Here is a 21,361-nt window from a genome sequence, read left to right on the forward strand (position 1 = left end):
AATCGTAATGCGCTACTTTAGCGCCCCTCCGTGGCTGCAGACTGAACTGCTATCTCTTGTTACTGTATATAAACAACAACAACTTAAATACGTGCATTGAAAAAGAAGTGCATTTATTATTGGACACATAACTTAGAATTAGTGTTAAAATGGTAATGCCTTTGTATGGCATTTTCAATTCTCAAATAACTACCATAAAGTCAAGAGGGATTTTGTCAAATCACTTTCATCCTTCGTCTACAACAAAGTGTTTAGACTAAGAGACAGACCAGTGCTACTTTTTCGTATGCCACTGTATGAATGTGCGCTTTAACATAATTATCTTAGTCAAAATGAACAAAGATTGCTGAATCTTTAGGAGTGGACACACACGTGAGATAAATAAAATACAATAATAGCAACACTCAACTCCAATATCCACACTGAGAGAAAACTAATCACGCTCAACGCCTAGCATAGTTAACAGGCCTAGGCTAACAACATCATTTGAAGAGCGACATTTGGAAGCAGGGGATGAACTGGAAGAAACAAAATTTGTGTAATTTGAGGCTGAATGTTACAGTATTGGATTTAAAATGGGAAACAAAATGTGTGTCTTGTTCCACACAATTGGAAGTAAAATTAATATGAATGAATAAATAAAAAGGCAGTATGTCCTCATACTGCCGTCGACTTGTCCCCATTTACACATGCAGGACAAGTTGAAAAGTAAATAAAAAAGTGGAAAAGAACAGTGACTTAACGTTTCAAAATAACCATGTATGGACTTTCTTTAAGCTCTGACTTTATACACCTCATAAAACATAATTGATCACTCTTACTAAATCCGTTTTCCTTTTTCGTATTGTCAACACTTCAGAGTGGATCCAAACGCTCAACCAGAACTCAATTTCCAACCTCCGAAACCCAAAAGACTTGTCCATGTAACCTGCGTGTTCATTGGTTTACAAAATAAAGCACTCTCTGGCCGTGTGATTGGTTGAAATCGACAAAGGAGGAGGAAGGCAGCGTTGCAAGGGCAGCCAAGGTTAAATCAACACACGTGTTGTCTCGGTGGGGGTGATGGTATCCCTGAGGTTTCTCTGCCCTCTCTCCAGGCTTGTTGTTATTGATATGTCTGGTGTCATGTCACATCGACAGAGCAACATCAGTGATTGTTCAGTCTTTTAAATAAGTGGCAATGGTGTTTTCCCTACCATTAACGGATAAGTTCACATTCTGCGTCGGAGGCCAGCGTACGAGTATTCAAATCTACAGGAAGCACGATGCTCGAGCACAGCAGCAAAAACAACAAATTAAGTAATTTGGCAACTGGTAGATAAGTAGGTTAGATGGATGTCCCTAGGGAGGGAGAGGAGAAGATGGAGAATGAGGAGAGGAGAGGAGGACATGGAGAATGAGGAGAAGATGGTGAACGAGGAGAGGAGGAGGAGAATGAGGAGAGGAAAAGGAGATGGAGAATGAGTAGAGGAGAGGAGATGGAGAATGAGGGGATGGAGAAGGAGGTGATGGAGAATGAGGAGGAGCTTGAGAATGAGGAGAGGAGAAGATGGAGAATGAGGAGAGATGGAGAATGAGGAGAGGAGGAGGAGGAGAATCAGGAAAGGAGGAGGAGAACGAAGAGAGGAGAAGGAGTGGGAGAATGAGGAGAGGAGAAGGAGTGGGAGAATGCGGAGAGGAGAGGAGGATTAAGGGAGAAGAACGAGGAAATGAAAGGAGCAGGACGAGAAAATGAGGAGGAGAAAAGGAGACGAGGATGAGCTGGCGCATACGGGAAGAAGAAGAGGAGGAGAGGAAGGGGAGTGGGGAAGAGGAGTCTCTTGGGCAGGGAAAGAAGGAGGACGTGGAGGAGGAGAAGCAGCGTCTCGCTCTAGTCGTCTGGGACGCTCTGCAGGTAGGCGAGGATGTGCTGGATTTTCAGCAGGCGTTCCCGGAGGCTGGTCATGGCCAGGACCGAGAGCTGGTGGCGCGGGTCGATGGGCAGCACGGCCAGGAGCCACCAGCAGCAGGCGGGGCCGTTGGGGGTCGCCTGGAGGAGGAGGAGCAGGAGCAGGAGAAGAATGAGGAGACGGTTTTAGAGTCGGTACATAAGAACTACACAAAAGCCCATGTTTTATTGTTTATTTATGCAATAATTCAAAGGTAATGATACAGAGGTAATTGACCACTGCGTTTATCGACTGAAGATTAGACAGAGAAACACCGTGGTTCAATGGAGCTAACAGCTTACCTCCGCTTCTAGTGCCTGAGTTTGCTTGTTTGACGTGTGGGTTTGTTTGAGTGCAAGGGCCTGGCTTTAGTATGTTGTGTCTACCTGTGACTGTAGGCGTGCATGTGTGTGCCTTAGGATGCAATAAGTTGCACAAGGATTAGCCAGGGAAACAAAGACATATCATATTCTTAACCTGGGCTGAGCTCAGGAGAATCCGCCCCCTGCTTGACCTCAGCTCTAAGCCCTTTGATTTTAGATGAGGGCGGGGTCACGACCACACCACTGCTCTTCAGGAATGGAGGGTTAAGCCCCCAATGACTCAGTTTGTCCAGAATCGTTCAGAGTCGTCATTCTGAAACCTGTATTCGCCCAATTGCCCAAAGGCATTGTGAGGCTAAGCTCAGAACAGCGGGGACATTGGCAGCAACTAAGCAACCTTTATATATTTTTTTAAAGAAGGTAGAGACACACTTTAGGGCCCACTCTAGAACCTTTCCCATCGCTTAACTGAATGATAACTAAAGGCAAGGCAAGGCAACTTTATTTATATAGCACTTTTCATACACAAGGCAGACTCAAAGTGCTTCACATATGAACATTGTCATACAATAAAAAGAAAATAATAGATAAGTAAAAGAAAAAAATTAGTAAAATAGATAGAAAAATCGAAAAATAAAGGCAAAGTTAAAAAAATTAAAATAAAAACATGGTTAACACACTGCAGAACCCGGATCACACACACACCGTGGGATAAAGGGGGGTGATTCAGGCTGAACCGTACCTGGATGTCAGCCTCGCGGGCGGGCATGGGTCCAAAGTGCTGGAGGATCTGGTTGTAGAAGCGCACCTTGAGGTTCTGGAACCACCTGACCGCCTGGTCGTACACGCCATCGTGGAGCTGCTGAAGCTGGACCTGCTCCTCGCCATCCTCTACCTGCCGGGGGAACACCTGTTAGCTCCGCCCATCCACAGAGCCCCTGCTACTCATATAGCTCCTCCCACTCAGAGCCCCTCTCATTCATATAGCTCCTCCCACTCAGAGCCCCTCTCATTCATATAGCTCCTCCCACTCAGAGCCCCTCTCATTCATACAGCTCCTCCCACTCCTAGAGCCCCTCTCATTCATACAGCTCCTCCCACTCCTAGAGCCCCTCTCATTCATATAGCTCCTCCCACTCCTAGAGCCCCTCTCATTCATATAGCTCCTCCCACTCCTAGAGCCCCTCTCATTCATACAGCTCCTCCCACTCAGAGCCCCTCTCATTCATATAGCTCCTCCCACTCCTAGAGCCCTTCTCATTCATATAGCTCCTCCCACTCAGAGCCCCTCTCATTCATACAGCTCCTCCCACTCCTAGAGCCCCTCTCATTCATATAGCTCCTCCCACTCCTAGAGCCCCTCTCATTCATACAGCTCCTCCCACTCCTAGAGCCCCTCTCATTCATATAGCTCCTCCCACTCCTAGAGCCCCTCTCATTCATACAGCTCCTCCCACTCCTAGAGCCCCTCTCATTCATATAGCTCCTCCCACTCCTAGAGCCCCTCTCATTCATATAGCTCCTCCCACTCCTAGAGCCCCTCTCATTCATACAGCTCCTCCCACTCCTAGAGCCCCTCTCATTCATACAGCTCCTCCCACTCCTAGAGCCCCTCTCATTCATACAGCTCCTCCCACTCCTAGAGCCCCTCTCATTCATACAGCTCCTCCCACTCCTAGAGCCCCTCTCATTCATACAGCTCCTCCCACTCCTAGAGCCCCTCTCATTCATATAGCTCCTCCCACTCCTAGAGCCCCTTCCATTAACAGAGCCCCGCCCCCTTACCCGGGTGTCCTCCAGGTGCTCGATGTCAGCAATGCTGTAGCCGTCACGCATCCCCCGGGACACCACCCGGAACCGCTTCCCCCCGATGGTGTCCACCACGGAGCGGCCGTCGGGCAGGAAGTGGACGCTCCGGATGATCAGCATGCAGCCGTAGTCCACGAACCTCGAGGCGGAACAGGGTTGTTTAGGTAGGTCCCGGTGATACACCAGGGGAGTACTTAAAGCTGCTCTAGGTCACACTGTTACTACTTAAAGCTGCTCTAGGTCACACTGTTACTACTTAAAGCTGCTCTAGGTCACACTGTTACTACTTAAAGCTGCTCTAGGTCACACTGTTACTACTTAAAGCTGCTCTAGGTTACACTGTTACTACTTAAAGCTGCTCTAGGTCACACTGTTACTACTTAAAGCTGCTCTAGGTCACATCGTTACTAGTTAACGCTGCTGTACGTCACATTGTTACTACTTAAAGCTGCTGTACGTCACATCGCTACACCGGGGGGATTACTAAAAAAATTTAATTTGTCAGATAATATTATCACTTTAAAAACATGATATTAACTAATACTTTCAGGAAAACTTCAGAAACCTTTTTTACTTCACACATGTCGTATCTTCCTATCAGAGACAAGAATATAAACCAGAACAGGAAACACGAGCAGCAGCGTGTTCCTCATCCACCAGAGTACATTGATACATAAGAACACCACTTAAATATTCATCCTCAACAAGGAACAACAGCAGCTCCGTATAGCCACTGAATAGGACCTGTGTGTTCCTATTCTGAATGGGAACGCTGTGTTCCTGTTGGTCTCTTCATAATAACACTGGGAGGTAAGAGGTGAGCAAAACACTGAGCAGGAGAAGTGTGAGAAGTGTGCGTGTGTGTGTGTGTGTGCGTGTGTGCGCATACCCTTTGTTGGGGTCGCTGATGCACATGCCAAACTGGCGCGTGCCGGTGTCCATGCAGCGGCGGATCATCAGGCGGTAGCGGGGCTCAAACACGTGCAGCGGGCACGGCACCGTAGGGTACGCCATGGTGCACACGAAGATGGGCACGCTGCGGGTCAGGCTGCCACGCACACGCACACACAACACGGGTCACATGACACATCACATACCACTTCATTGATCTACCGTATACACACGTTTCAGTGTAACGCAAAGAGTTACAGATTAAGCTAAAATACACAACACAGGTCCAATGAGGTGAGGTCAGATTACATTACATAACGTGGAACCTAATAAGTCTGAGGGAAAATGTGGACGTCACAGCGGCAGAAATACAGGACGGTGAAATGATAACAAATATCACGTATTTAACATTTTAATATAACAAAATGCCAAGAATTACAAATAAGGCTGAAATAGATATTGCTAGAGAGGTATGCATTGAACGGTAGTAGGCAAAAGGAACCTAAAAGGTAAGAATGAGAGTGAGAGAAGAGGGACAGAACAGATCAGTGAGGAGGAGAGTAGGTGAGGAGAAGAGGAGATGAGAAGGTGAGGAGGTAAGGAGAGGAAGTGACAGGGTTAGGTGGGTGGGATGGTGAGTGAGCGAGACGGCACGAAGATTAGACGTCGAGGAAGAGAGAGGTGGAGGAGGTCAGAGAGGTGGTCGGGAGGCCACGAGATAAGAAGCTCAGAGGGTGAGGAGACGCGAGGAGGTGACTCACTCGGACAGCTCCTGCGTCTCCTCCAGGTGGGTCTTGCTCCTCTCCTTGTGCTCCTCCCCCAGCCGCTCCCTGATGAGGTCATCCAGAACCCGGGTCACAACGTACTTCCTGGACGCCAGGTACTGGAGAGGGAGAGAGAGAGATGGAATCTCAGATGAATGTTAATGGGCTGCATTTATATAGCACTTTTCTGACCAGTGGCCACTCAAAGTGCTTTATAATATTGCCTAACAATCACCCATTCATACACACATTGACGGCAGTGTCAACCATGCAAGGCAACGGCCACCTCGTCGGGAGAAGTTAGGGACCGGTGTCTTGCTCCTCGACACCTCGACATTAGGAGGAGCCAGGGATCGAACTAGCAACCTTCCGGTTACCGGCCGACCCGCTCTACCTCCACGGATGCCGCCTGCGGGGTCGCCGAGGGTCTCACCTCCTTGAGGCTCTCCTTGCAGAGGGGACACTGGGGCGTGTGGTCCAGGCAGCGCTCCAGACAGCTCTTACAGAAGGTGTGTCCGCAGGGGGTGGTGACGGGCTCGTGGAACAACCTAGAGACCAGGGGAAAGCACCACTGTGATGTGGCTGTGGGACCCATACACACAGGGGGATGCACTGCTGAAACATGGCTGTGGAAAGCTACACGCCCGCATACAACTCCCGCCGTTGGTTTGTTGAATGGAAACTAAGAGTGCCATTCTGTTCTCAAATGGAAAACTACCACCCAACGATAGCTGGCCAACTGGCTAACCTTGTGCGTTACTTGAGGGGCAGCAGGAAAGGTTGGAGTACCATTATTTGAGAGTAATTAGCTATAGCATAACCATCCGTCAGAAATTAGTGGGTGAAATGCGCCGTGACGTGAGAATATCGGTTTCGAGTTGCCTGCCTCTGTATGAGGCTATTCAGACTTGGGACTGCTCCCGGCACCCTTCTGCGGGGACATATATTAGTTATTTTGAGTCAAATCTTACTCTCTTTTGCAGAACCTTTATTGATGGAACACTGGAATGTAAAATATTTGTCAATTTTTTGTAAGGACCTATATTTGACTGTCTCAGCCTATTTAGTAAATTCCTTTGGATTAACTTTATCTGCTGACTCAAATGCAAAGAGATTGTTCAACCCTCTTGAAGGATCGACCCCAGGGATCAGTTGTGGACTGTCCCTTTATTGACTTGTGTGTGAGGGGAACATGGCCGGGTGTCCCTCTCCGCGGAATCTCACCTGATGCAGAGGGCACACTCCAGGTCACTGGGCTTGGGCTGGCCCTTGGGGATGGACCTCCTGGCTGGGAAGGAGGACACCTGGTCCTGGGGCTCCGCACTCAGCTCACCTGCAGCCAGACAGAGGAAAACTAAAGATACAGGAACACGGTGTCACCCCAGGAGGAAGGCAGCGTCTCAACATGGTTACCAAGACCACCAAAGGTACAGATCTACATTCAGTTAAAGCCCATGTTGCAGGTTAACCGGAAGTTTCGATTAATGGGTACATAAAGCACTCAAAATAAGTATATCATTAATAAAATGTCTCCAAAATAGCGTTAAAGTCCAGTTTTTGTCGTTTTTGGTAGTAACAGGTGTTTTCTACCGCAACTCGGCGATGACGTCACGTTGGGGAGACGCGGTGGAAGGTAGTCTCAGCCTAGTACTAGAACTAGGACGTCTGGGATGAGGAAGAGGTGGCAAGAACCACAAATGACATGTATGATGGCCCACAACCGTATAATTTCGAACCTGTCAGACGTGAGAGGGCGAATGAGGAATTGCCGAGAACTGATGGCCGTCAAAGCCGATTAAATGCATGGTCAGAGGAGAATGGGTGAAGAGTTGCAATCATTTAGCAACGCAGCAACGAGCGCTGGAGCTAGTCTATGAACAGCAGTGCATACAATAACAACACTTTTTTTTTTACTGTCAGTGAATAGCAGAGTGAAAGTCAACGTTTTCTTTATATCTAGCGACAGTGATTATGTTGTTAGTTCAGATACGTACCGGTACTTAGTCAGAAGATCTAGAAATAGAAGGCATAATGCTAGCTATGGGCTAACTTGCCAGTACCACCTGTGAAATTCCCCCCCAGATAATCCCTAATTAAATCTTCCCCCCGACGTTGTAAACAGATTTGACTAGTTATCCCACGTTTTGATGGTAGCCTACTAGCTCCAGTAACAACATCTTTGCCTAGTGTTTATTTCTAAGCAGTGTGCGAAATACCCGTCAATATTCGTGGGGTCTCATGATCTCCCGATTGTCTATAGCCTACATGACAACACACCCACTTAACAATTTTGATAAACCGATATGCTATAGTATTCGTAAAGCAACACTGACATAGGAGGCTGCATTGGCTAAAGTTGTTTCGATGCACGTTGTTTTATGACAAGGAGAGGCAAAGATGTGCATTACAATGCAAACACGACAATAATTGGCATCAATCTGGCGCATTTAGAAGAGCAATCAACTGAATAAATGCCAGGTATATAGCCAATCAGACACGCAATCAGTGAACTTGCAAATGAGAGCCTGCAGAATGACTGATCGTGTGACATTATTTAACCATCCATCTACAGCAAATACAATCAGACATATACAGCATTGACACACAAAGCACATTCGTCCAACCCGGCGGATGCTGACAGCCCACAACGAGCCAAACATCACCACGGCTGGTGTGCTCTCTCTCGCTCCCGCACGCACGTACACAATCACTCCAACTTCTCCAACTCCAAGGCTAGGCTGCTTCATTATGACCACAACCAACCACAACTAACCATGCAGTAGTGTGAAGACAGAAAGGACACAACGCACAGTCGCACACACTCATCTTATGCACAACAATCAGTTCTATCATCAACATTCAGTCACTGCAAATATTTAAATAGCCTCTTACCTTAAGTTAGAATGGACCCTAAGTGTGTGAGTGATACACTCTGGTTTAGCTTTCGCTTGCTATCCGTTTTTAGCATGACTTCTCAACATTGTCCTTCTTCTGTTTGGCGCACATGGCTAATTTGCATACGCTCACAGGACTGGCTGGCTCCACTTGGCAATTTTTTTTTATGTATAACATAACATATTTATCTATAGCCATCTATCAACGCATGTGTCTAGTTTTAATGTGATGTCTTTTGTGTATGTCCAGTCAGACTTGTTGTCTCCCTTGTTCTGTGTGGTCTTGTAGCCTACTGTCCTGTGTGAGCCGAATCACCAAAATTAATTCCAGACTATTTGTGTCGTATGGCAATAATAAATACTTGAATAGGCTATATATCTATCTAGGCTATCTATATAATCTGCTGAACACTCTCTTACTAGTCTCTACTCTCAAGGGTCTCAATGGGGATTCAGTCTGTCGTCTCCCCAACGTGACGTCATGCAATGCATTGTGGGGGAAATGAGAATCAATTGCAAACCTCTAAAATCGTACCTTCTTTTTCGTAAATTCTTTTAAATTCTGTTTTGTGATACCCAACAACATTAAATACAATGGATAACTGTTTAAATGTTTATTACCAACAAGCAAATTGCACAAACAAAAAAAAAATTAACCCTGCAACACTTTAAGCTATATAGATGACGCAAGATATACAAGGAGTAGGTGAGAATACTCACTGACCTCCAGGTATAGGGTTCTGGGTGTTTCAGTTTTAACAGTACATGTATCCTGAATCCTGACCTTATATTTAGCTGTAGTTTAGAAGTGAATTAGTATGCAATCTGTGACCAGCAGCTCCCAGGTATCCCAGAGGTATGTTGCCTCAACTCCGTCTGAACGCTCACCACTGTACCCTAGCCGCCTAGCGGATCACCAGCGTGCTTCCGTCCGCCCCCCCGCCCTCACTGACCTCCTTGTCTCTTCTGCTTGCTCCCCCCGAAGCTCCGCAGCCCCGGTCCCGCCCCTGACACAGACAGCTTCCTCTTCAGCAGCCCGGCCCTGTCCTGGTCGCCCAGCTGCGGGGCGGACCACACGCGCTTCAGCCCCTCCCCGCCGAGGCTGGCGGCGTGACAGCAGAGCGAATTCGTCCGGCTCAAAGCGGCCCGCTCCACGCTCTCCGACGGCTCGTCCGTCTGGATGAAAAGGAGGGCGGGAATAAAGGGTTAGGAACATCAAATTAATATTAACTCAAACATTCACTGAAACAATAAACAAACAGAAAATTAATTTCTACGCAAGACGCTCTAACCCTTTACAGCTCAGTATCTACAACCATTTCATTTAAAGACACTTTGGATAAACGTGTCTGCTAAAGGCGGCCTAATAAATGGTTGACTAAACAGTGAAACTGTTGACTCAAGTTACGACTAAACAGATGATGGCGGACCAAATGGATATGCAACCTTCTCTCCGGCGCTGTGCAGTGAGGCAGTGTGGGTCAGGTGACAGGGGGACGCCGGGCCGGTGTGCTCCGGCTCGTTGTGCGTTCCGCGAGCATTGGCGGTGGAGTTGGAGTCGGCGTTGGCGAGGGTTTTGCCGCGGAGGTGTGGCGAGGCATGGCTCTGCGTGGTCGCCCTCAGGCCCTCTTTCACCGTCTCCCCGGCCGGAGAGAGCAGGTCACACAGGATCTGTCGACAGAAGAAGATGAAGGGCTCAAACACCCAGGACATACCTTTGTATAAAAATGGCGTGCCTCAAAATGGAGACTGGGCCGTGATCAGGGAATGAGATGCGGAGGTCAACATGAACAATTTCAAGGGGAAATGGATGTAATTGAACACATTCCGGATAGTAAGCAGTCCTATTCCTGTCCGGGGAAGGGACAGAGTTCGATCCCCAGTGACTCCAGTTAAAATGTATCTTATAGGATATGACTAACAAAAAACAATGCTGCAACATTGAACAACTAAAGAGAAATCTGATTTAATGGTTTGACAAAATGCTGTTAACAAAACCAACTTGCCCTGAGGCAAAAGCCTTAACAGAAACAGGAATGTTGTAGTTTGTCTGCTCCAAGCGTTACAGAAACATTGCATCCCTGCAGGCAACAACAGACTCAATACGCGGAGGCCAGGCATATACAAGCTAATGTTCCGCTAAGATGACTTGCAGGGCGTCTAATCACAGGATTGACTTGTTGCTTGTTTGCCCACGTTGAGATGTTCGCCAGCGGATAAGGATAGGAATTATAGCTTATCCTCAAATGATAAGATTGAGAAACACAAAAACATCAACAGCTCGATAAGAAGGCCTGAACAACGTAGGGTCAGGCAGTCGTTTCCTTGTGTGTGGGTATCCTTTAATAAATCCCAATAAATATTGAGCATATGTAATTGCTGATTAACAGTTGCATGTGCTGAAGTTGTCAAACTGAATTTGCTTTTTGCAAGTATAAAATAAGGATGATTGAGGAGTGAATTCCTAGTCTACATCAACTGTCGCAGGTATGCTATGGTATGAAAATTGCACTTTATGAGATTTTCTAACATTAAGTTAACAACAAGTTGCGGGCAGCCCCAGGGGCGGGCAGCGGGGCTCCGGCGGGAGACAACCCCGGGCAACAGGCAGTGTTCAGCGGGCAGCGGGGCTCCGACGGACAATCCTGGGCAACAATCCTTTTCTCCTCCATGTCGTGGTTCCCAATTCCTTCTCAACCAACCCAATGCAGACAACCCCAGGGAACAATCGCGGGCAACAATCCCTTTCTCCTCCATTTCGCGGTTCAGTCTGTACTTAATATTGACGTGGAAGTGGAAGAACCAGAGGCGTCTGAGAACCTGACGCAGTCGTTTGAGATTCATAATATCATCCGGAGGCGCAAACAGCTTTTGACCATGATAATATATATTATATTATATATATATATAAATATAATGATATTATTTAGATATAGAGCTCCAGGACTTCCGCCGGAGCACCCGGAGTGTTCAATGTTCCACTGTAAACACTAGCACATGGTACCATGGCCACAAGCTGCTCAGGGCCACATCCCCACCCTCCACCTTGGCCCACCTCTAACCCTCTAAACGGCACGTTTGTGGAGAGCTCATTGTGGGACTGGCTCGTAGTGGCTGTAACTCTGCACGAAGGCAGAATTTCTCGAACGTCTTCAAGTACTGTATTAGGGGCCCACTAACACCTATATTAAAGCATCCATAAAATAGCATGCCATGGGACCTTTAATGTATTTTTAAACCTAAAGTCATAACAAATGAGACAGGCATTTCTTTAGGTCCTATTTATGTAGAAATGTTGTTCCTCAAATGCGAATGAAAATTATATGAAAAGCTTAGGATAAATATAATTAATCCTAACCCTCAAAATGATGTAATAAATCATTATAAATAGATGTTGCTTATCTTACATATTATACAAATAGGTTACATGTAGGGGAGTACTGGGTATTTTAGCCTGAAATGCCCCAATTTTAAAAGGAATTTGTGAAAGAACTGGAACTGGATATTCTAGCAAATATTCACTGTAAAGGAATCTGTGACCGGTATGGGCGATAAAAAAAACCTGATCAGTGCATACCTATGGCCATACTATCACTAACAGCTCTGTCACTGATTAATATGGTTGACCAACTCGGCTGAAAGTAGATTATCAAAGTACAATGTATTTTTACACAAAATATTGAACGCCTGTCCTGTCTTGGCTACAAAGCTAAGTCTTCATTGGAAATGGTCACAAAGCTAGTCTCTTCCAGGTAAATTACAACCATCTTATCACCATAATACCATCATCTACAATCAGAGTAGATAATGAAATTCGGGGAATAGGATTCTTTTCAGTCATTTCTAAGAATTTCCAATGAATACATATCTCCCCAAGAATTTGTTGATAATAATTATGAAACCCTTCTTTGGCATTGAGTAATCCATCATTTTTATCGCTCTACTTACTGAAAAGGTTCCTGAACCCTTTGGCTAGGTTTCCAGACACCAGTGAAAGGATATCATATAAATGAATTTAATAAAAGGATGATATTGTCACGTTCTGTTAGTTCCCCCATAATTTATTTGCTACAGGGCGAATTTCCAGTCACTAAAAAAATATTAGAAGTATTAGAAGTCACAAGGCCTGATTCGCGCCAACATCCATACATGCGGTATGAAAATCCTGTCTGGCTGATATGCACTGTGGCAAAATGGAAATTGGACCGCAGGGAGTATTCCTAAAAGCCATGCCAAAGAGGTAGATAATTTGGATTAGTCTTTTTCCATGCTTTGCTACAGTATTTGGATAACTGCTGATGACTATCTCTGAACAACTGTGGGTGTTCTGATACACATCATAGCAGACAACATAACAAATTAAGCCTTTCGTCCCTGTATTAGTTATCAGTTATGATGGTAGAAGAATGTCCAATGTGACGGTTGTAATCCCACCGTTCCCTCACCATTTCTACTTGTCTTCTGGCGCTGGTGAAGTCGTTGTCCATCGTCAGGCACTGGAGGAAGACTTGAAGGGACTCGTCCGTCTGTCCCATCGCATGAAGCACCATGGCCTTCCGGAAGAATCCCTAGGGACGGGGAGATGAAGATCAGAGGAATCAATCAATCGATACCACTTTATTTAAAGAGCACTTTTGGGACAGAAACTGCAATACACAGTGCAGAATGTGGAAGAGCTGAGAGTATACATTTTGTTTCAAGGAAGGATTTGTTTTTGACTAAATTTGCAAGTCAAGGATAAAACAAAAATACACTTTAAACCGTCATTCATCTTAATAAGGAAACATGAAAAGGTTCAACAATTATTATCTGCCTTGGCCGTGGCTTAAATCTTCTGACCTTTTACTGACAGTTAGTCATGGCTTCGCTGAGGTGACATAACAGCTGTTACAGAATCCCCACAGTCGCTAGCTAGAAAGGTCCAGACTGAGTAGGAGGCTGTTTTGTAACCTAGAAAAACATTTTCCAGGCTGTCTATAGCCTATAAGTAAAACTAACTAGGTAGCCTACATGTAACTCTAGATATTGACCGATAAACAGAGGGACTGGCTTACTTTAAAAGTTTATTTGAATCAGAATCTTAATACAGAGTCATGAAAATGTCAAACAAATATCACCTGAGCTTGGGTGGAATTATGTAATAAACTGTGATAGATCAATTTCTTATGTCACCAGATAGTAATTAAGAAGATAATCAATAAAAGTACCAAGAATAGCAACGTCAACAACATCACTACTAAGACTAGTACTACTGCTAGTACTTCCACTGTGCTGCCTTCTATACGAAGGCATGTTATTTTAAGTTTGCTTTAAAGGGATAGTCCAGTTTTTTGCACTTTAAACCTTATTTTCAGGTTGCTTACGATGAAATAGATTGGTTCCGGTGCTAACTTCACCGAAAGTCTGTGTTTGGAGAAGTTTAGGTTTCTTTCAAGACCCTGTCAGATCCCAGTGTACAGGTCGATGGACATGAAACATCTGTCCTAAAGCAACATTAAACATTAATTTGCAAAGCAAATATATAGTATGCTTTCCAGCAGGTTTTATTTGTAATTTTGTTGTAGCCACTCATTTCTATAGGAAGCCTTGAAAGTGTTCGGTATTAGTCCACCGCCAATGTTGTTCCCAGCTGGTTGGTAACCTAACGTAAATGCTCATTATCGCCAACTACTGGCAGGTGTATAACTGTCAAGCGGAAGTTTACACACCCATGTGGTTCAGCTGAAAAAAATTGTTCTACGATCGTCAAACTTCTGCTGGAAAGCATACTTTGCTCTGATTTCTTTTGTCGAACATCAATGAACACCAGTGACCACTCGGTGAGTTTCACAGCTTTCGGCAAAGTTAGCATCGGAACGATCTATTTCATCGTAAACAACCTGAAAATAAGGCTTAAAGTGCAAAAAACCGGACTATCCCTTTAAGAATCTACCTGAATGTGCTGCCACCATATGGACACATTTGTTAATGCTAGCGCATGTTGATGACGTCATTCACCTGTGGTTCTATTCACCTTATTCCGCAACATTCTATTTCCTATGATTCATAGTGGCCCGCCGGTTTTCAATTTCCGGTCGAGTGCTGTTTACATAGCGTACAATATCAAAGCATTATCAATTCACTTTCTAAAAAAATCTTTATCTTCTTTGAGCTGTTTGTGCAACCAACAACAGCACAAGTGGAGCCCAAACTCATCTTCTCACTAAAGTACTACCAGTTACGTATTCTCGCTTCTAACCGGAAATGGGAAACCGGACTGGTCGTCATGGCGGCACCCATTGTTCAGCCTGGAATAAGGTGGATATAATGGTTCCGTTGGTCTCCATGCGTGCAGCTGAGCACATGGTACTGGGAAGTGTCTAATCGTATGTGCCTTGGACACTATTTATCTGTAAGTACCTGATTGTTTGAACTGCTATAGTTTGATATTCTGTATCAGACTAATTCTAGTTTAACTGTCATGCGTCATGTAAAACTACTTTTAGTAAGCTGTGTATTCTGTGTCACTGTTTACAACATGAATGTACAAATCCCAAGAAGACTTCAGTAAACGTTACAAAAGTCAAGTGTTTTGGATTCATTGAAGGATTTAAAGGTTGTGATCCAGCTGTCTAGTTCTGTCCGAGACTGCAGTGCGAGGGCAGCACAACCAACCAACTGATAAAGACAAACGGTCGTTGAAAATATGCAAATGTATTTGAACAGGGACAGAGTTCCATCAATGAGGAGCTAGAGAGAGCGCGGCAGCCATGCTCTGGATCATTCCGGAAAAAGACCTACCTCTGCTGAGTGTCGGACTTTGAGGCAGAATTCCGTGTCCTCCATGGCGAGACGGTACTGTTTGAGACCCGTGTACGCCTCCGCCCGACACAACCTCGCGATAGCCACATCCACAGGCACCACAGACGCCACCTTCACAGACGCCACCTCCAAAGACGTCCCCTCCGAAGACGCCACCACCGAAGACGCCACCTCCACCGACGCCGCCTCCACTGATGCCCCCTTCACCTCAGATGCCACCTCCACCGACGCACCCCTGACCTCCACCGACACCACCTCGGAAGCTACGGCAAAGGAGAGGGATGAAGGAGGTGATTGGTGGATTGATACATTAGGCGATTAGAAAAAAAACGTGTTGATGCATGAGAGTGGGACAGTTTAGTGTTGATGTTGGGGTTCAGCTCCCAGCTCAATGACTGCAGTCTAGCTGTAGGCCTCCTTGAGCAAAATTCCCCAACTCCTTATATGCTCCTAGATGAACAGTAGATCTAAATCCAATAGGCTCTTCACACACACTGTAAGCTATGTCACGCAAATGTCAGAATACTTCCCTGTAGAGTTTACCGGGCCAGGCCCCTAATGTTAAGTCTGGAGAATCAGGGAGCCAAAGAATTCACAACGAGAGTGTGTTGCTGACGTGTTGATGGCGTTTCTATCATGCCACTGGCACGATACCGGGAGCCTTGAGTGTAGCTGCAGATATTGCGGATACGTCTAAATAAATGCGGCATTGATTTAATTCACCGCAAAGAGTGCTTTCTGGAGATGGTAGCCTCACCCGTGATCTTTGATATGTTGTAAACAAAACACGACTACCGTTGCATTAGGACTTGGGATGTTAAAAATGTGTCGACTCAACGATCGATTCTCGACTCGTGCTCAAGTCGACTCTAAAAATAAAAATCGGAAAATCGTTTATTTTATATATATTTATTTTTTTATATGTAAACTTCTTAAATGTCCTGTTCAAGACGTTGCAAGAACTTTCTGTTTTCAAAATAACCAATTCAAAATTATAGCCGGAGATATGCTGCCCATAAACGTAGTCGAGGCGAAGGGGTTCCGCGATCTGATCGCATTTCTCGAGCCAGATTACACCGTGCCATGTCGCCAAACTATGACTGCGGCTGGAGAAAATGTACAGCTAAGGAGTGAGATCCTGTCATTGGCGGCATTAAACTATGTAGCTTAAATAATGACATAATCAGGCAATAGAATGCAACATGTTTAATAGTCAAATCGATGGGAAAAAACATGAACTTACGAGTAGCGTATGTGTGTGCGCGAGAATGGCAGTGTGTGTGGCAGCGAGTGAGCGGACGAGCGAGGAGAGCGAGCGGTAGCTTCAGTCTAGTGAAGAAACGAGTCTGGTTGTGTGAGTAAAGTACCACTTCATTCCGACCTATAAGCAGACCCACTGCCGGTCAAAGCACACAAAACACTAGAGACAGGGAACACGAGCGTGGCCCACTCTGCATTAATGTCGTTCAGATCGCATATGAGGACTTCGGAGGCTATGGAGAAATGCAATCCTCCATAGCCACGGAGCGCTGTCATCACAGCGAGGGCATCTCGTCGCAGGCTTACGGCATCGATAAGAGGAGCAGTGTCAGCAGACTATTATTATATACAGATTATTCTCAAATTTCAATCTGACAATTTGAGCGGAGAGATACAATTTTGATAATAGCCGACAGAGTGGCAGCCTGCGTGCATGACAACGCGTACAACAAATTAAATGGTTTCATGTCTTATATTCCGTTGCAAAGAGGAGGCGCGCAGCATTAATATCCTAATTTAAAAAATGAGTCGGCCGACGCCAACACATTTTGCATATTGTAAATTGACATGATTGTAAATGTTCACTATCCTGCTCTATACTCTATACTCTGTGATCTTTTTTTTTATCATCATCAAATGGATTATTGGTGTGCTTCTGAGCGCAACCTTTGCAATATGACGGGCGGGCCGCTGTCTGGAAAGCGCACACCCTTTGAGCTCCGCAATTGCTGCAGCCGCGGAGCCAAAAAAAAAAAAAATCGATCGATCGATTTGTCAACTCATGACTACTCACAAAATACCGAGTCGTTTACACCAAAATTGCGATACACGCATGTGCGATAATCACATGCGTGTACGGAACCTTGTACGGTTCTCATTTTCCATTCCTTATCTACAAGAGAAGTTTGTCTGATATAACATTTACTCTGATTTAAGAGTAAATGGTAAAAAATGTTAAATACCAAAGAGAACAGCAACGTCAGTTGTATGTATGATTGTTTTGGTAACAGAAAAGAAAACGTTGACCAAAAACAGGTAGGCTACTTGTCGAGAGTGCCTTGCGATTGTTTCCACAACAAAAGGCAACACAACTAATTTATTTTCGCCACCATAAAGCTCTGTATAACGAATGCGAATCTAAATCTGAATGCCATGCAAAGCCAAAGCAAAAATATATCTTGGATGCCTTTGCCAGTGTTGCACCATACGAGAGGGGTTGCACAAAATAATTATGCAACATCCAATATCGTGCAGCCCTATGCTGCATACTTTCTGCGTCAAGAGTATCTCCGATATGTGTGTGAACACGTTCATGTTCATTTGTGCAAGGGGACAAAAAAAAAAATATCATACTTGGAATTTAATGTTATTCAGGTCTAGAGAGATACTTTTTATTCTGTCTTTTTGTATGGAGATGACATTCTTGATGCGACTTGTTTAAGGTTCTGCATAAACCCTGACTTTATGGTGGAGTTAAACACATTTATGTAAATAAATGAAGTCCATCATAAACTGGGATTCCCAATTTGGCCAGGCATTAACGTATGCTATAAGAGCGCTATGTGGAATTTGCACAGAAACAAAAACAAATAATGGAGCTAATATATGACTCCATTCCTTCACTAGGTTTCATTATTCCTTCCTTCAGTGAACACAATGGGTGGAATTATTTCATAAGAGTGTCATGAATTATCTTGCTTTTATGTGTAAGGACAAGAGGTGAGACAGCAACTGGAACTGCTTGCAACACGTGTTACACGTTATGTCACTAAAGGGGCTATGACATAACGCATAAGCACATGATGAATTATCTAACCCCACACTGATTTTGAAACAACCAAAAATTATATTCTAGTTATTTGGTGGTCCTAGTCATGTATTATTTAGGTGTGTTTAAGCAACCGATGGGGGTTGATGTGTACTATATCGCTTGATCCTAATAGCATTCCCATAGGCTTATTTTCACGTGGTTACGAAGATGAGGTATTCCAACCCTTCCAAAGGAAATCAGTTTAAGTTTTATAGTGCCAGGCAATTATAGTAGTTCGATTGAGTGAAAATGTATTTAGACCGTCAAATATAAATGTTGATGTTGAATAATTTAAATGTCAGCAAAGTGAAAGTCCAATGATCTATGTCCAACACGGATGTTTCATAAATAACTTGACTGTCTGTGGATGTTAGCATAGATAGACCACAATTATTGGCCTACTATATGTGCCAATATATATTGTTCTACACATGTGTACGTCTATATTGGTACAGCCCTACATAAAAGCCACTCAAGATTTGTTTTAGCAAGTAATATGACACTGAACCAAAAATCTCAAGTCATCATTCCAATTATGCATTATCTACTGCATAATTCGGGGGGTGTTTCTTTGTTGCCAGTAGCTTGAAACACGTGCATTCATCTTTCAGTACATCTACACCTTTAAATCATCCCACTAGCATTTATTGAATGCATTTAAATACACAAGGATTAGAATATTACAAAGTTACAAAACCTTTCCCAAGGTGTCACGATCGGCTTTATGCAACTGACACGTACTGCGCATGCCTGGGTCGCAGATCACACGTACTGCGCATGTCTTGGTCGCAACAATTAAGTATCGTGTCGCACCGGTGTAACGTGATGGGAGAATGTTGGACAGTAGCATTCCGTCAGAGTTGGTCCATGTAAACAAGTCTATTTCAGGGCAGTGTATAAGGCATATAAGGATCTTCGCTGGTACAATGTAACATAAACAAATGTCCTAGCAGTTAGTTCTATGTATCCTCAAAGACTCACCTGGTTGTATAACGTCTGATGCCAGCGACACTGCCTCCTTGAAGCATCTCCTGGTTGTCAGTTCCTGGATTTCACATATTGTTTTATACGTTTTCAGTTCCTCGGGGAAGAATTTGTCCAAGAGTCCACTAAGAATGACATTCACTTTGAGCTGCTGGTCGGGCGCGTGTGTCCAGTGCACCGGCTCCCCGCACAGCTTGCATTTGGAGAGTTGGTCGCGGTCTAAACACCGCCTACAGTACGAGTGTCCACACGATAGAGTCACCGGTTCGCCGAGGAAACGGTGGCAACTGGGACAGTCAAACATGGGGGGGTTATCCTCGCCTGACCCGCCAGGTTCCTCCTCCGGCTCCGAGACGTTCCTCTTGAAGTTCCGCAGGACACAGTCCACTAAAGTGCTGAGCTGCTCCGGGCGCACCGACCCGTAGCGCATGGCCATGGTGTAATAATCGATGGCTTCTTTGAGACAGTTCTCGGACGCCAAAGCGTCGGCTTTCTGTAGAATAAGTTCCCGGTTGTCGATTTGATCTTCATCTTTCCACTCGCTCTCTGAGTCGGTCTCGATGAAGAATACGCCTTCACCTTCTTCGTCGTCCGAGGCGGTCTCCGCCTCTGGCTGTTGAAGCGACATCTGGAGATTAGATCTGTTGTCCTATTATTGTAGACTAAATTGCGTCCCAGCTCCCATTTCTAAACATTTTTTGCAGTGAAGATGCGGTGCCGGTGACCAGTGATACACACATAGCGGTGTGGTCAACCGTTGCTTACGTAAAATGCGGCCACGTGACGGCGAACGGGCCCGCTGATTGGCCAGGACGTCTTCGTTACAAAACCTGTGTTGGGAAGTTTCATAACCGTGGAAGAAGCACTGGTACGTGGATGTTGACGGTGCAGACAGCTCTGGCACAGCCAGCTCTAGTACAAGCCAGCTCTGGTACAGGCAGGAACAGTTGTTGGTCACTAAATTACATGACAGCATGACAATCACGGGGTGAAAGTAAAACATATAGCCTACTGCAGAGGGTGATACAGAGAATACACAGAAATGGAGCATCAACCGTTAACCATAGTGCTAATTATTCTAGTGCGTGCAAGCATGAATCAGGTCTAAAACGAATAAATAACTTATCGAGGATTTAATCAATAGATACACCGAGAATAAAGGTGTTACTAAATGCATACAGTTCAGGACAATTAAATTGTCAAATAACGCACTTTCAAATAATTATGTGTAATTATATGCAAGCGTTATATGCATTTCAATAACAGACTAGGTTAAAATAGCCTATATGCAGTGCCCTTTAATAGGTAAATAGGTTGACGTGTTCTAAATCATTTTAGATTCTAAACAATATTTTCTATCGTTGTTTAAGAGTATACCCCATGTTTGGTAACAATAATGATTTGGCAAATTTTCAGAACAAAACGATTGATTTAGGTAAATTGTTGAGCGTTGAAGTTGAGCGCCTCCCTGAAATGTTGTGGTGTGTAGGGCCATCTCTCCACCACTAGATGTCAGTGTTGAACCGTAAACGCGTCGTGAAGATTCTGGTTCTGAAGTCGAGTGACTCCTTGTGTCTATCGATTGATAGCGAGAGACCTTTATTTAACCTACTAATGTCCATCTCCTCATCTACGAAATTAATTTACTCACAAAACATATTCACACCTGATTTACTGCTGCGGTCACACTCAGTCCTTCTGTGTGTTCCTTTTCCTCAACGACAGTCGAGTAGCAGCCCCCTGGTGGAGACAGCACATATCTGAAACGTCTTTGTTCCTTGCCTATCAAAAGCTTGTGATGCCATTGGGATTTCTTGTATCATGAGCCCATGGGCCTGATCCGTGAGGGATTGCATCCATGTTGTCACACACATCCATAGTATAGTTATCATGTGAT

General features: G+C 44.8%; 1 protein-coding gene across 2 annotated transcripts; it reads right to left on the reverse strand.

Moving 5' to 3' along the window:
- Positions 1–114: 114 nt before the first annotated feature.
- Positions 115–20,205, reverse strand: lonrf1 (LON peptidase N-terminal domain and ring finger 1). 2 transcript variants are annotated; one of them, XM_084466144.1, is made up of 12 exons: positions 19,462–20,205; positions 15,390–15,673; positions 13,055–13,177; positions 10,056–10,280; positions 9,563–9,785; positions 6,940–7,048; positions 6,149–6,263; positions 5,713–5,834; positions 4,950–5,108; positions 4,037–4,199; positions 2,994–3,146; positions 115–2,029 (listed from the first exon to the last, which is right to left on the reverse strand). In XM_084466144.1, the coding sequence occupies exons 1-12, from the start codon at positions 20,090–20,092 to the stop codon at positions 1,871–1,873; spliced, it is 2,466 nt and encodes an 821-aa protein (XP_084322270.1). In that variant the 5' UTR covers positions 20,093–20,205; the 3' UTR covers positions 115–1,870. The 2 variants fall into 2 exon arrangements, with proteins under 2 accessions (XP_084322270.1, XP_084322271.1); XM_084466145.1 differs by lacking the exon at positions 4,950–5,108.
- Between the last annotated feature and the right edge of the window lie 1,156 nt (positions 20,206–21,361).

Source organism: Micromesistius poutassou, assembly GCF_964030765.1.
Source record: "Micromesistius poutassou genome assembly, chromosome: 3".
Classification (NCBI taxonomy): domain Eukaryota; kingdom Metazoa; phylum Chordata; class Actinopteri; order Gadiformes; family Gadidae; genus Micromesistius; species Micromesistius poutassou.